Source organism: Erythrolamprus reginae, unplaced genomic scaffold (genome assembly GCF_031021105.1).
Source record: "Erythrolamprus reginae isolate rEryReg1 unplaced genomic scaffold, rEryReg1.hap1 scaffold_154, whole genome shotgun sequence".
NCBI classification, from domain to species: domain Eukaryota; kingdom Metazoa; phylum Chordata; class Lepidosauria; order Squamata; family Dipsadidae; genus Erythrolamprus; species Erythrolamprus reginae.
The window spans coordinates 98,761-115,753 of record NW_027248554.1 but is presented as its reverse complement, the minus strand read 5'-3'; the positions used below and the strand labels follow the sequence as shown (position 1 = coordinate 115,753).

Below are 16,993 nucleotides of genomic sequence, written 5' to 3'. Positions count from 1 at the left end.
AATTGACCTTAGATACCACAGTTCGCCTCCTTCTATGTTACAGAGCCCCTGATTATGGCATCTCACATGCAAACAAGCTAACCTCATTACTAACTTGGGCAGCCTACTACCCACATCCTCTTATATTTCTTGGTGACCTAAACCTACCACATATAAATTGGACCCTAAATGAATGTACAGCTGAACCCATACATTCAACTCTTTGTAATGTTATGACTGAGGTTAATATGAAATCTCTGACTCCTTTTAAGCAGGTGCAGGAGGTATAACAACGGGCAGATTCTTCATTTAATTCCTTCCTTTTGCTTTTGGAATTCAACATTACAAGAAACGTAGATTAAATTAAAGAATAAACACAGATTTAAACTCTGTATAGGGACTTTTTTAAAAGCCTGGGATGCTTCTGTGCAGAAGTGGTTATAAAGGGTTTTAGAACCCACTACTGAAATTGTTGCAAGTCTTAATTTATTAATTTTCTTACCCACCCAAAATCACTTGCACACACATAGACACACATACACACACACAATTAATTAAAGAATAAACAAGAACACACACACACAACTTACTGTGTCTGCATGAAGCAGCATGCAGGCTTCATCAGATTCTGCCAAATCCCAAGAAACGGGCCACCAAGAGTCACTGCGACTCAAGGATTATTTCTGCAGGAAGAATAAAAGAAAGAAAGAAAAAACTTTTTTTAACAATATATAAGGAAAAGGCACTCAGGGAATAGATTTGATTATTGTGAGGCAGTGAAAAACCCTCAATCTCCAATTCAGAGCATAGGTAAGATTTCAAAGAGGTAAATCTCTTCTCAACAGGCTAATCATGCATGAATGGGACATTTTTAGCAGGGAGATCTTCTTTAGGGCCTCCCAAGCTAGGGAGGAAGTCTTTGAATCCAGACAACGTTTTAAGCAACAGAGGGCTGAGATGAGGGTTTACTGGCCGGATGCCTTTCCTGTCTCCAATGTGGAGTTATATTCAGCAGACATATTCTCCTCGTGCTCAGAGGGAGAAATATCTGCCTCTACCTAGGATCAAACTCACAGCCTCCTGATTGTGAAGGTGAGAGCTCCATCTCTAAGCCACTGTACCACTCCCCCAGTCTCAACTCAACCATCCCCAGTCCAAATCCATCCCTTTCCACAAGTTGATGCCATGGTAACAATTTGGATCTACTTTTTGACAAGGATTTGTATGTGTCATAGTGCACAATTAGTACAGTACACAATTTGGATAGATAATTCTTCATTTAGCAGCAGGTAAGCATTACATATCCCGAAAGCCCTAATATATACGCATCAGGTGGAAAACACCAGTACTGAGATAATTTGAGAAGTCAGGCATAGATTTAACAATGTTAAGCAACAGTTAACCGACACTATTGTTTACTAGCTATTGTTAACTAAGTTTCAGTTAACTAAAATGGAAGACTTACTTGAGGAGAAGAACCAGGTATAGCCTACTTGAAATAAGAAGACTCACCGATTTTGCAGTAAATTATGCCTTTAAATTAGAACTACACCAACTCTAAGTACTTTACCTTCATTCAAATATTTGTGTAAGATGCAGACAAAATCCAGCACCAGAAATCCCTAACAAACAAACAGGCCCCCAAGGGGGATTTATTAGGGAAAGCTTATGAGCTATTAGCAATTTGGCAGAGCTGGAAAACAGCAGTTGTTCCTGAATCTCTGGCCAAGAAAGCAAATTCAGGTGGCAATCAGCATCTACCTACATGCGATGTTTCAAATCATGGCAAGGCAACTGAAAGTCTGCTCCCATGGAATCGGAACTTTGAGTCGTGTTCTAAATTGCAACTGCCATGCCACCAGCTCTGGCTACAGTGGATTGAGGCCATAGAGCAGCTATCTGTACAACTGAAGCCCAGGAAATATAATTTTTTTATTTTATTTTTCTTTTAAATAATTTTTATTAAATATTTGAATTAAAATAAAACAAAATTTGACTAAGAAACATATAAACACGCATTGCCTATTATAAGCACACATTTTATCATGAGATCATTTTCCTTTTGCACATACTGATTTCACTTCAAACTATCCTGACTTCCCATTTGATTCTGAGTCCAACTCAAGGCATATCATCACTCAAAAACCTCCAAAGGAGTCGGCATCATCTCTCATTCACTGAGGCCACCTTTGCATTTCTTTGATGCTTCTGATAAAAGGTGGCAACCAATTGAAATTAAGATGGACCCCCCCCCCCCAAGTACTTACGAGTCCCATCTCAGCCATGAAAGCCAGGTGGGACCTCGAGCCAGTCCCTCTCTTAGCCTTCACAAGGTTGTTCTTTTGGGGATGAGGGAATCTTACATACATTCACTGCCTGGAGCTATTGAGAGAAATAATAAAGGTGGTGTGAAAAATCCAAATATTAAACCTTGAAAATAAATGAATACTCCAGTCGCCAGGCCAAGTGTGAAATAACTACTATATCTGGCCAATGGAATTGCAGTTTAGGTGAATTTCCCCAAATCATTAAGCAGGTCAATCTCTATGTTTGGGGTCACAATATTCATCCAACTGAAAGAGCCTGAAGCCAATTTTTTAGCCCCTTAAACGTTGCAGTTTTTTCCTAGCCCCCTTCACCGCCAGCCAGCCAGCCCCAGCCCCTTTCTGGAGACAAGAACCTTTGACATCTTGGATGAGGAGTTTGGTCTCAGGGATGGAGGCTGTGGACACAGCAGGTATATCAGCACCTCTGTTGTGTTTGGCTGAACCCTCTTCTCTCCTCGCCCAGCCTTCCCTTAATTCTGCCTTCAAGGAAAGGTCTCTCCCTCCTGAGGAGCCCATGCGAGGGAGACCCTGCGATGCCCCCAGTGCCATCCATCCAATCCAGCCAGTTTCCAGGGATTTTGAGCACAGCCTCCATGAGGTGGTCTAGACTCCCCAAGGATACTGAGGTTGCCATGGAGAGCTCCAGCCAATGAGCTCAGCAGGAGTCTCTGATGTCACAAGCAATGTCTCTCATTGGCCTGGACCAGAGATTTGAACAATATCCACCAATCAGCTGCCTTCCCATGGAGGGGCATGGCTTATCCACGAATGAGCCCCCAATTCACTTCAGCCAGAGCAGTCCCCTCTGAAGAGGGAACCATTGGTCACCTGGAGAGGCTGGAAAGCCCCAGATTCTGCCCCTCCCTACTCTGGAGGTGAAATTGGAATGTTGTCCCTTAGATCTGGAATCTGGTATTAGAGATCTAGGGGGTCTGGGTTTTCCTCTCCAAGGGAGATAAAAGGGAAACAGGCATAAAATATCAGAAAGGATTCATGTTCAAAAAGCCTAAAAAAAACCCCACATGGGTCTTTGGCAGCTTTAGTTGTCCAACTCACTGCCTGATGATGGTAGCTAGGATTTAAAGGCCAGAGCACAGCCTGCCCCCTGCAGGCAATGAAAAGACCAGCTAAAGCATGAAAAGGCCCGGGGAGGAAGCTCCCTGAGTGCTGACTGTGGAATTCTGGGAGTTGAAGTCCATTCATCTTCTGGTTGCTAAGGGTGGGAAACAAGTTCTAGTAATCCCCGCATTGGGCAGTTGGAGGGATCACCTTTTAAATGTCTTCCAGCTCCATTTGTCCATTATTCTGACTACTTCCCACTTTATGGAGGACAAAAGAATCCTCTCCAAAAAGGGGCAAGGACAACAAAATGGAGGATGCAGGGTCTTTGCAAGCTTTAACCGTCCATCTCTTTCCCTGCATTGCCCATGTTTAACTTAAAAGGCCAGACCACAGTCTCCCCTACAAGCAGTGAAAAGGACAGCTAAAGGTAGCCATTTTTTTCTCTGTCACTCTCTCTGGTGTGTTTTTTCCCTCTAACTTTTCTCTGTCTGTGTTTGTCTGTATGTGTATGTGAGAGAAAGAAGTGTTTTTTTAAACTCTGCAAAGTTCTGTTAACTAGTTTTTCACTACAGTTGCATCAGCCCTTTTGTGTGGGGCCTTTGAGCTTTAACTTTCAAAATAAAGTTAAATACATGTTGGCTTTAACTCAGCAGGCAGCTATTTCAGATCTGTGAGATGCTCTGGTATTAACTGGCCCCTGGGATTTTGTCTTCATGCCAACAAATCTCAGATTTATTTGTTTCTTCAGCCACAGTTGCCGTGTGTTCCCTCCGGGGTCAGTTTCAAGCATGGAGCTCCCAAACCTCTCAATTTTAGATGAGCAATTTAATTCCATCTCTGCCCCTGCCATTAGGTGATATATGGGGATTATTTCCCTTTCATTTTTCTCCAGAGAATTCCCCAAAGTTGAATTATCCAGGGATCTCTGCTGAGAGGAAGAATAATGAGCTCTGCTCTTTGGCTGAATCCTCCAGAGGAGACTTTGTGCAGAGAAAAATGGAGTTTGGGAACAGGCAGAGTCTGTGCTCTTCCATCTACATCTCTCTCCTTTCCAGGTGAAGCTGTGTTTCAATCAGGAAAGCAACTACATCATATTCCACCTTGTGAGAATCCTCTAAATTCTTCTAAGTCTTCTTTAGGAACAGGAAGAAGATTGATTGAGAAACCCCATGGATTATGGACCTCCTGCTTCTGGTGCTGCTTTTGTCCCATCCAGTCTCTGGGAAGCTGAGAAGGAAATGCCCGCTGAGTTTGGAGCACCAGGATGGAAAACAACCACAGAACCTTTACAGCCCAGGAGACCATCTCATTGGTATAGTCACCACTGGAGGTGAAACATTGCATACAAAGGTGCTCTTCAACGTGGCTCCTTCTCTTCAGATTGTTTTCCGTGATCTGTAAGTCATTCGGGGTGATGGAATTGCACTCCCTCCATTCTAACACTCTCCTTCTTTAGTGTTTTTCCCCTATTTATTCCTATATTGGGGAATATGTTTAATTTCCTGAATGATATTGATTTTGTTTGTTTGTTTGTTTGTTTGATTGTTTGATTGATTTGATTTGATTTATATGCTGTCTCTCTTTTGTCTGATTTTGTGAAAGGGACTAAAAGCAAAAAAGGGCATGAGAAAAAGCTGAAAGGGCTGCAGATTATTTTCCTCTGTTCCATCCTTAATTTATCACTTGAATAATGAATTTTATTTGAAGTAGTGGTATAATCAGTTGTAGTTGCCATATTTCCATATTTGTGTAACTGATCATTGCTTTTGGTTCAATGCTGGCTTAAGGCTCAGTAGGCTTGTGGTGGATTATATATTAAAAGAAATATTTGTTCTTGCTATCAATTATAATCACACTTTTTTTTACAATAGGGTTGTTGGTCATAATTACTTTGGCTTGCTATTAATTTTCAACATTCCACTGATGAACAAGAATTCCCAGCTCCTGCACAATCTCACACTTGGCTACAATATCCATGACAACTATAGGAGCACTTTCCGCACTTCAGATGTCTTGCTGGACATGCTCTCCACTGGAGAAGCCAATGTCCCCAATTATGGCTGTGGAAGGAAGGGCAACCTTCTGGCTCTTTTGGATGGAGCTGACAGGGAAATCTCCATCCAGATGTCAACATTAGGAGCCACCTACAAAGTCCCACAGGTGTGTGTATGTTTTTCTCCATCTGATAAAAGTAAGTGGTGGCTAATGGTGGCTGAGCAACAGATGCAATCATGTCTTCTCCATAGAATTCAAATGTCAATGTTTTACCCCATTATGTTCATGTTGAGATTAATCATAAAAGGCCTGAAATGCAAGCAATACATTCCCTGGAGAAGACATTCTACCAACTATTTAACTGATCAAAAAAGATCCCTAGTTGGTTGGGCCTCTCTTGGCATCTTCATTTTAGAAGACCCTGTCCACTTGGATTGAAGTTGGCAATACAGTAGTAGTATTTTATATATCTAAAATGTGGAATAAAATTATAGTAATTATAGAACCAAATGAACTAGCAGATATTGTGGCTAAAATCTATGCCATGTTCTTTAGTTAAACTTATATGGTTGGAGGACTAAGCCCCAAATGCTGGCATTGTGGTTGTGCAGTGGGATGGTACATACATCTTTGCTGGGAATGTGAGGAGATTCAAAAGTTCTGGACTTTAATACTAAAAAATATAAATGGAATGAATTGCGGGTAGGATTGGACATAATAGAAGGAGGTATTAAAGAAACTCAAGGAATCAAGACAGAAGAACAAGAAGTATTAAGGAGTATGATAAAAGCTGCTCATGCAACTATAATATATGGATGGAAGGATAAAAGTAAATGGACACTAAAATGATGGCACGATTATATATTTGAACAGGTACAAATGGAAATAACTCATATTATCTCACTGAACTGTTCATGGGATGTAAAAGCAGAAAGGATACGAAAAAAATAGAAACTTTATTTTGCATGGGTGGAAAGGGATAAGGCCAATGAAGATATAAAGAAGAAATTGTCTAGAACTCTGCCTGGCTGGGCCTATGAGTAAGAAAGAACTGTGGGAATGGAGGGAGAGGGTTAAGGGTAAAAAGTATGAAAATTAAAAAAATAATTAATAAAAAGGTTAATAATCATATATTGGCTCAAATTGGTTTGAAATATCTAATCTATATCAGTGAGATAAAACAAGATCTGCTGGCTTTCTAGATGTTACTGCAGAATTTGATTCAATAAACAGAGAAATATGATGGAGAAAATGGATTGTCCTCAAAATGGAGCTCAGCCTGTTAGCCCTGATTCAAACCCTTGTTTGAGAGGGAGGTTTTGGCCCAATAGAGCTATGAGAAGAAGGATCTATTACCAAGAAGGAAAAAATAAGATGTATATATGTAACCTTGTTATTCAGTATAAATGTGAATGACTTACTAGGAATAATGCAGGATTTAAAAAAAGATCATTTTTTGAAAAAAAAATTACTAAATTAGTGTAACAGTGAAATGTAGCACACATAGTATACAGTACTTGGATTTCACAAAATCTTTCCAAAGTAAACCACTACTTCTTGGTTAGCTAAAAATATGTGAGATAGAGAGCATTATGCCCAGATGGACTCAGCCTGTGGTCCTCAAGGAACTACATCTGCATGGAGGGAAACCAGCAGCGGGGGACCCCAAGGTTCCTTTTTAGGCCCAAGACTCTTCAACATCTTCATGAATGTTTTGGATGAGGGCAGAGAAGACACTAAAATGACAGGAATACCCAAACCCAAGAAGATAGGATGAAGATCCAGATGGATCTAGATAGACTTGAACCCTGGGCCTATCTAACAAAATGAAATTTAATGTAGAGAAATGCAAGGTTTTACACTTAGGCTAGAAAAACCAAATGTACAATTACAGATTAGGTGAAACCTGCCTCAATTGTAGTAACTGTGAGAGGGATCTTGGTGTCTTAGCAGACAATCACTTAAAAATGGACCAGCAATGTGTGGCACCAGCCAAAAACCTCAAAAACATTTGCATTAACAGATGGATAAAATCAAGATCATGTGAAGTATTAGTACCTCTTTATAATGCCTTGGCAAGACCACATTTGGAATACTGCATCCAATTTTGATCACCATATTATAAAAAAGATGTAGAGACTAAGATGATTAAGGGTCTGGAGACTAAAACATAGGAAGAACAGTTGTAGGAATTGGGTATGTCTAGTCTAATGAAAGGACTGGGGGTGACTGAGAGGAAAATGTAAAGATGGTTTATTATGTGTAAAGAAGGGAACCAAAGTGCAGACATATTGCGATATCAAGTTGTCTTTTATACTCAAATGACCTTTCCTCTATATCATTAGATAACCATGCGTGTGAAGCAGTATTATGAATAAATATTCTGCCCAGCTCCACGCTAAGACATTGGAAATCTATTTTTACCAGAGAAATGTTAATCTAGTAAAAAGAGATTTCCAATGTCTTAACATGGAGCTGGGCAGAATAACTGATTCAGTTACTTTCTCAGAGGTGTTACCAGTTTGTGATCAGAAGGATAAAACAACTTGTATCGCAGAGTTTAATGTGTGGTTAAGGCAGTGGTGTAAAGCTGAAGGTTTTGGCTATGTTAGTCATGATGTTAGTAGGTGGTCTAATAGGGAGTTGTTTAAGAGGGATGGTTTGCATCCATCATACAGGGTACCCGGGTGCTTGGTGTGGAGTTCAGAACTTTTTTGGACAGGCATTTAAACTAGGTAAAGGGGACAGAGATGTAACTGACGTGGATGATTTCTGTCCCCGACCAATGAGGATAAATCAGTTTGTTGAAGGTTATGAAAAGGCAGCTGTTATGTCTGGAAAGTTCTGTTGTCAAGCAGATGTGAAAAAGGTGCAGTTGTTAAGCAGAATGCATTGTATTCTATAGAAGTTGTTTACCTTGTTCCAATTGGCTCCCGCGGCTTGGTGCCAAAATTGTATCGCTGTCAGAAGCTCCTGTTGCCGGGCTGAAATGTATAAATAGGGAGAGCTACTGTATTACATGCTCTTCTCTAACTCGCGTACGAGCTGTCACTGTAGCCGCATATAGCTAGAATACTATTGAGAAATAAAGATTACAAAATAGCTACCGAGTAAGAGTCTTATTACTGGCGACGAGGGTCAGGAAGCCGAAATTATACTATGGCGACCCCATCGATCATTCAGCCTCCTGAGTTTTTTGATCCGGAGCGAACAACATGGACAGCCTACATGGCTAAATTCGAGATTTTTTTAGAAGCCGCTGGCATGAAGGATGCGGACAGCGGCCGCAAACGGGCACTCTTTTTAAATTATTGCAGATCGTAAATTTTTGATCTGGCAGAGACTTTGACGGACCCGGAGCTGGCAAATTCAGTTACGTGGGAAGTCCTGACTACAAAATTGGCTTCCCATTTTAAGCCTACTAAGCCGGCTAGGGTCTTCCGACATCAGTTCTCCCGAATGGCTCAAGCCGAGGGGGAATCGATTAATCAATTTGCTACCTGTCTACGAACCATTCTGTCAAAGTGCCAATTTGATAATCCGGAGGCTCGTTTGACAGATGCTATAATTTTTGGTATGCGGAACGTTTCCATTAGAAACAAACTCCTGGCGGCAGATGAATCATCTCTGTAGGATGTTATTAAAGCCGCTCAGACAGCGGAGGTGGCTGAGGCAGCAGCAGCAGACCTAAAGACCAACGATAAGTTATCAACGGTTTTTTAAGTAACCGACTCTGCGCCAGCCACCTCCTGCCAGCATGAGTACAACTCTCCGGAGACCGAGCTCTACGAAGACCCTTGCTGCCAGCTGAGGACCCCACTGCCGCGGAATCCTCGACCGTCATTTCCAGCTTGTGCCAGATGCAGTGGTCAACATGCCCATTCCCGATGCCCCTTCAGAGACACTTTCTGCCGCCGCTGCGACAAGAGAGGCCACATCGCTGAAGTCTGCCGCGCGATCCTGCTAGATCAGTGTTTTTCAACCAGTGTGCCGCGGCACACTAGTGTGCCGCGAGACATGGTCAGGTGTGCCGCGAAGCTCGGAGAGAAAGAAAGCAAGAGAGAGAGAAAGAAAGCAAGAGAGAGAAAGAAAGAGAGAGAAAGAGCGAGAGAGAGGGAGAAAGAGAACAAACGAGAGAGAAAGAAAGCAAGAGAGAGAAAGAGAACAAGAGAAAGAAAGCAAGAGAGAGAGAGAAAGAGAGGGAGGGAAGGAGAGAGAAAGATATAGAGGGAGGTAGGGTGGGAGAAAGAGAGCAAAAAAGAGAGGAAGGAAGGAAGAGAAAGAAAGAGGGATGGAGAGAGAAAGAAAGAGGAAGGAAGGGAGAGAAAGAGGGAGAGAAAAATAGAGCGAAAGGGAGGGAGAGAAAGAGAATTTTTTTGTCCAACTTTTTTTTAGCGCCCCCCCCCCACGCTCAATGTGGCCCAGGGTTTCGTAAATGTAAAAAATGTGCCGCGGCTCAAAAAAGGTTGAAAATCACTGTGCTAGATGATGTGCCGTTGTCCCAGGGATCCCAGCGCCCATACCAACCGCAATAACAACCACAACGCGACTACCGGCCATTCCGGCCACAATACAGAGGGAACCGCCGTCCATCAAACAATCCTTCGCGTGAAGGAAACCGAGGTAACCGGTCAACAAAAGACACTGGCTCCTGCCTGTTTGCCCCTAATAAGTTAGTCGTTCCACTGCTCTTAAATGGACGACCATGCCAGATGGAACTGGACACTGGGTCTAAGTTTACCCTGATGCCCTGGCATAAGCTGAAACTTTATTTACCTGCCCTTTCTTTGAGTCATCTTAAACCTATTGACATTGCTATTAAGGACTTTCAAGGGCACCCTATTCAAGTTTTGGGCAGTACATTGGTTCCTGTCACTTTTAAAGACATCAACTGTTCTTTACCTATGTTGGTAATTAAGGGGGCTAATCATTCCCTCCTGGGGTTGGCTGTTACTGGGTTGCATGAGGTGGCACATCAAGGGAAGCCTGACTTTGTGAAAGAGTTTCCAGAAGTCTTTGATTCTGGGTTGGGCAAATATAAGGGGCCACCCATTTCATTTTCATTAGACCCTGCCATTCCTCCATTATGTTTGAAGCCTCGCAGAATGCCTTTGCCCATACTAAATAAATTGGATGAGCAGCTAGACAAGCTGCAGGCACAGGGTATTTTGGTGCCAGTGGATCATGCCCCCTGGGAAACCCCAATTGTGACACCGCTCAAGCCTGATGGGTCCCTTAGGGTTTGTGCAGATTACAAATCCACATTGAACAAGGCGTTGCAACACAACTCATACCCCATTCTGGTGGTACAGCAGTTGCTACATACCCTGGGGTCTGGAACTATATTTCCAAAATTGGACCTCGCGCAAGCATATCAGCAGCTGCCAGTGGATGAAGTCACTGCCCTTGCACAAACCATCGTGACCCATAGGGGGGCTTTTAAGTGTACAAGGCTACAGTTTGGGGTCAGCGTGGCCCCAGGAATTTTCCAATGCCTGATGGAACGCCTCTTATTGGGAATTAGGGGAGTGGTCCCTTACTTTGATGATATATTGATATCCGGGTACACACCAACACAATTACACAATAGGATAAGGGAGGTGTTGTCCAGGTTACGGGCCAAGGGGTTGAAATTAAGGCCTAATAAATGCATATGGGGCACTCCCTCAGTTGACTTCCTGGGGTTCAGGATTGACAGGGAAGGCATACACCCTACATTAGAGAAAGTTAAGGCCATAAAAGAAGCCCATGCCCCCAAATCTAAGTCTGAGCTGCAAGCTTTTCTGGGCCTGTTAAACTTTTATTCTGTTTTTCTGAAACAGAAGGCCTCCGCAGCTGAGCTGCTACATCGCCTTCTCCACAAGGGAGCGCCATGGAGATGGGGTGAGATTGAGCAAGAGGCAATAAAAAACCTGCTTACTTCACAAAGTGTGGTGGTGCAATATAATACCACGTTGCCAATAAGGCTGACCTGTGATGCCTCCCCTTATGGGGTAGGAGGGGTCCTGGCCCATATTTTGCCCAATGGCCAGGAAGCCCCAGTTGCTTATTTTTCAAGAACTCTCTCCCTCACAGAGAGAAACTATGCACAGATTGACAAGGAAGCCCTAGCCCTGGTAGCAGGGGTTAAAAAGTTCCACCACTACCTATTTGGAAGGCCTTTTGAACTTGTAACAGACCATAAGCCCCTATTGGGTCTGTTGGCAGCAGGAAAGCCAATGCCACCCTTTGTATCCCCTAGGATGACCATGTGGGCTATCTTCCTGGCCGGATATAACTATTCGCTCACATAAAAAGGGGGACCCCTGAGTAATTATGCGGATGGCCTAAGTCATTGCCCACTGGCCCAGGAGGTGGAAGACCCTGCCCCTATGAGTGATGTCCTTCTAATTGATTTGGCAGACCCTGCCATCATTACTGCAGTAGAGGTTGCTGAAGAAACCAAGAAAGATGTGACCTTATGAAAGGTGGTTCAATGTATACTAAAGGGATGGCCATCCAGGGGGGAAGACCACTTGGTTCTGGAGTACAAAAGTAGGAGAATGGAGCTTTCAGTGGTGAAAGATTGCATCCCGTGAGGGGATAGAGTGGTCATTCCCAAGACCCTACGGCCTAAGGTCATGCAAATGTTACACCAAGGGCACCCGGGGATTGTCCGAATGAAGGCCCTGGCTAGGGGTCACCTGTGGTGGCCAGGGTTGGATAATGAAATAGAACAGTGGGTGGCAACCTGTGCCCCTGTCAGGAATCAAGGCCCAGTCCTCCTAAGACAACCCCTGTGGCATGGGAAACCCCTCAAGGACCTTGGTCTAGAATACATGTAGATTTGGCAGGGCCTGTAGGGACACACATGTTCCTGGTCATCGTGGATGCCTACTCCAAATGGCTAGATATTATTCTGTTGAGTTCTACTACATCATGTGCCATTATACAGGTTTTACGAAGGTTGTTCGCCACACATGGGTGCCCAGATGTGCTGGTTTCTGACAATGGGCCCCAGTTCACATCCAGGCAGCTGGAATTGTTCCTGGCAGTTGGGCATTAGGCATGCATTGGTCTCTCCTCATGCAGCATGGGTTAATGGGATGGCGGAGAGATTTGTTCGTGTGGACAAAGAGGCTATTAAAAGGTCTGAGCCTGGTAACATCCAGGAACGCTTGGACACTTTCCTGCTGTCCCAACATGTTACTCCTAGCATGGCCACCAATAAAAGCCCGGCTGAACTCTTAATGGGTAGGAGTTTAAGGTCACCTTTGAACAGGCTACATCCTTCATATATTAATGTCAAACCCACTTGCTCTTAATCCCCTGAAAGGTCGGTCAGTGTGGGGCAAACGGTCTATGTGAAGAACTTTGACAAAGGAAACCAGTGGGAAAAAGGGATAGTTACAGAGAAAACTGGCCCTAAAACATACTATGTCAAGCTGGGAGATGGCCGCCTGTGGAAAAGACATATTGACCACATAAGAAGGAGGCTGGAAACAGCCAGCCTCTGACAAGGGGTGGCCAATCAATATAACAGAGCCTCTGAACCTTCATTCCCCACAGGGAGTTATAACCGACCCAGCCGTGGCCAAACGCAGTCCAGACAAGGGGACATTGACGGAATTACCGTACCACCAAGACCGCTCCAGCGCTGAAGGAACTGCCCAAGTTCTGCCAGGTCCATCACAAGGAAGATCATCCCAAGCGCTGCGGGTAACTCCTAGCTCGGATCCGGAGGAACCCTCATCCTCCGTGGATGTCCAGGTGCTGAATGAACCGCGCAGGTCCGAGAGGGCAGCTCGAAAACCTGCCCGATTGGAAGATTTTATTACTTGCCTCTCTGAGTAACCTGAAACTAATCCAGAAAAGGGAGGGGTGTTATGTCTGGAAAGTTCTGTTGTCAAGCAGATGTGAAAAAGGTGCAATTGTTAAGCAGAATGCATTGTATTCTATAGAAGTTGTTTACCTTGTTCCAATTGGCTCCCGCGGCTTGGCGCCAAAATTGTATCGCTGTCAGAAGCTCCTGTTGCCGGGCTGAAATGTATAAATAGGGAGAGCTACTGTATTACATGCTCTTCTCTAACTCGCATACGAGCTGTCACTGTAGCCGCGTATAGCTAGAATACTATTGAGAAATAAAGATTACAAAATAGCTACCGAGTAAGAGTCTTATTAGCAGCTATAAATGAAATAGATTTAGTTGTTGAGTATAAGGGGCAAACAAATAATGATAATAATGTTCTTTGTGTAATGTGCACGAATGCTTGAAACTTGAGCAACAAGCTCTGTGAGTTAATGGCCATAATACCTAGAGATAATTTGGATCTGGTTGCCATAACTGAGACATGTTGGTTGACTCAAATGAATGGGAAATATCCATACCAGGATATACATTATATAGGCAGGATAGAGTAGAGAGAAGGGGAGGTGGAGTGGCCATTTATGTTAAGGAAAGTCTAAAAGCAACACTAATTAAAAATACATGTAAAGAGCTGGAGACTGGGTTTGCATGCAAACTTTGTCATTAGAATCGGGGTGATCTATGGGCCTCCAAGGCAATCTGAGGATGGTGGGTGAAATTACCCAAATTGCAGTAAAGGGAGATATGGGTGATTTCAACATGCCTGACGTTGACTGGAATATCCCTAGTGCCCTTAAATGGAAAAGTAAGAATATAGTACAGGCCCTTACAGGTGCAGCTCTGGCACAGCTGGTTAAGACACCGACTAGAATATTCTAGGTTTAGTTTTTACGAATGGGAACCGGGTTTCAGAGGTAGTGGGAGAAAATTTAGGTTGCAGTAACCACCTATGTTTGTGGTTTGATGTAAAAACTGATTGTGAGCAACTCTATACTGCAACCAAAGTATTGGATTTCAGAAAAACAAATTTCAATGAAATGGGGGAATATTTAAACAATGAATTAAAGGGGAGGGATAAAATAGGCGTTGATTGCTTACCTGAACGCCTCTTCTCGTACGGTGAGTGGGTACAGCAGTCACGTGGGTTGCTCCTGTCCAATCCGATGGGACTGAGCCTAGTATTAAAAAAGCCTGCTGGATCCGCCCCTTCCCCAGAATTCGCGAATCTGTAGACTAGACTCAGATGTGAAGCTCAATAATGTTCAACTCTCATGTGTTAGAAGAAAGGTAGTAATAGAAGTCATAGAAGACCACATAAAAGGGAGGGAAGTGACTGCTGTACCCACTCACCGTACGAGAAGAGGCATTCAGGTAAGCAATCAACGCCTATTCTCCGTACTGAAGGAGTGGGTCCAGCAGTCACGTGGGACATACCCAATAGATAGGTCCCTAGGGTGGGATTAGATTGCTATCGTGAGAGATAACGGATTGGAGTACCCTTCTGCCGAAGGCAGCGTCCGCTGAGGCGTAAGAATCGATTTTGTAGTGCCTTATGAAGGAATTTGGCGAGGCCCAAGTGGCTGCTTTGCAGACTTCTTCCAACGGGGCTTGAGTCGCCCAAGCGGCAGATGTGGCAGCACTTCTGGTAGAGTGCGCTGTAATATTCTTTGGAATGGAGAGGGAGGCTGTCTCATAGGCCTTAGAGATGGTCCCTCTGATCCAACGGCCTATTACTGATGAGGACACTTTGGATCCCATGGATCTGGGATGATAGGCCACGAAGAGTGCCTCAGACCTCCGAATGGGTCCTGTGCGTTGAATATTAAATTTTTAGCGCTCTAGTGAGATCCAGAGTGTGCCATCTAATTGCCAGGGGATGCTCCCGTTGGAGACAGAAAGAAGGTAAGACAATATCCTGGGATCTGTGGAACATGGAACTGACCTTGGGTAGAAAGGTGGGGTCCAGTCGCAGAACCACCTTGTCCTGATGGAACTGACAGAGGTCCTGGAGATGTTTCTCCGCCCAGAGGCCTAACTTTAGGGCCTCCCTCATGAGGGCCTTGGATCTTGTGCCTCCCTGTCTGCAAATATGGCTTTTTGTGGCTATGTTGTCGGTAAGGATCAGAACATGCTGGTTGGAGATGTGAGGTTTGAACTGTTTTAGGGCTAGGGACACAGCTCTTAATTCTAGCCAATTGATGGGCCTGGAGGCTTCCTCCGGTGACCACGTGCCTTGGGCTATTAGACCCTGGGCATGGGCTCCCCAGCCCGATAGGCTGGCATCTGTGGTGACAACAAACTGGTCTGGGCACCTGAAGGGAGATCCCTTGTCTAGGGCTGGAGAAGTCCACCAGTTGAGGGATCTGCGAACTGCCGGTGGAATGGCGATGCGACGAGTCGAGTTGCTGTGCCCCGATCTCTGGAATCGTAACAGAAGCCACTGTAGGTCCCTGGCGTGAAGACGAGCCCAGGGGACAATGCCAATACACGACACCATCTTTCCCAGTAGGGAAGATAGGGTGACAATGGAGGCAGATTGTTGGGATAGAATATGAGAAATAAGATCCAACATGCTGTGTTTTCTCTCAGAAGAGAGGGAAACCTGGGATAATTCAGAATTAATGATAGTTCCCAGATGTAGAATGGAAGTAGATGGCTTAAGGTGGCTCTTTTTGAAATTTATGGAGAAACCATGGTTCTGTAGGACCGACATGGTGGAAGAGAGATCTGCAGCCACTCCATCTTTAGAATTTCCATGAATTAAAATGTCATCTAAATAACATAAAATATGAATGGGCGTAGCCCGGATATGTGCCGCCAGGGATTCCAAGAGCTTGGTAAAGACTCTGGGAGCCGAGGAGAGCCCAAATGGCATAGCCCTATACTGAAAATGCCTGCCCTGGTAGGCGAAATGTAGAAATTTTCTATGGCCTTTGGCAATGGGGATATGGAGGAAGCTTCCGTAAGGTCCAGGGAAACCATAAAATCCCCAGGATGCAGGGCGGCTAAGATGGAAGATAAGGGATGCATTTAAAATTTCCTATATTTAATGAATTGGTTCAAATTCTTAAGGTCTAAGATGGCTTTCCAGCCTCCAGAGGTCTTAGGGACCATGAAGAGGATGGAGTAGAAGCCCAAGCCTCTCTGGAGAGAAGGGACCGGTTGGATAGCTTTAATAGCCAACAAGTGGGAGATAGCTTCCTCCATTCGGATACAAGATGGAGAGGAGCTGGGAGAGGGACAAGAATAAAACGCTTAGGGGGAGGAGAAATAAACTCTAAGCGGAGGCCCCTTTCCACAGTATCAATGACCCAGGGGTCCTTACAAGAACAGTGCCAGGAGGTGGAGAACCAAGCCAGGCGACCGCCTATGGGAAAGGAGGGAAACTCACCATCTGGGTTTTTTGGAAGCCCTGGTAGAGGAGGCTCCTCTCTGTAGCGGGAACCCCTGCCCCTGGTGTTTCTAGATTGGGATCGAAACCGGGGGGAATACTGACCTGGATTCCTTTGAAAGGCAAAACCTTGATCCTGTTGACGACTTGTGCACCGAAAGGACTGCGGTTTAGAGGCCTTCTTGGTGGTAGGTCCTAAGACCTTTCTCTTGTCCGTGGTCTCTGTGAGAAGAGGGTCCAGAAGGTCTCCGAAGAGGAGATTGCGTTTCAGAGGACCCATGGCTAACTGCCACTTCTGCCTTACACCCGCCTGCCAAGGACGGAGCCATAGGAGTCTTCTGGCCGTTGTGGAGGCCGCTATTCACCTGGCTGCCAATCTGGAAGATTGTAGAG

The 16,993-nt window shown here is 44.4% G+C and overlaps 1 protein-coding gene across 1 annotated transcript in view; it reads left to right on the top strand.

Moving 5' to 3' along the window:
* Positions 1 to 4,544: 4,544 nt before the first annotated feature.
* The window catches only part of LOC139155953 (vomeronasal type-2 receptor 26-like), a 37,169-nt gene continuing 24,720 nt past the window's right edge, over positions 4,545 to 16,993 (top strand). The window contains exons 1-2 of the mRNA XM_070731336.1: positions 4,545 to 4,765; positions 5,240 to 5,528. Of these exons, the coding sequence (XP_070587437.1) occupies positions 4,545 to 4,765; positions 5,240 to 5,528 (510 nt within the window). The remainder of the gene's footprint in view (positions 4,766 to 5,239; positions 5,529 to 16,993) is intronic.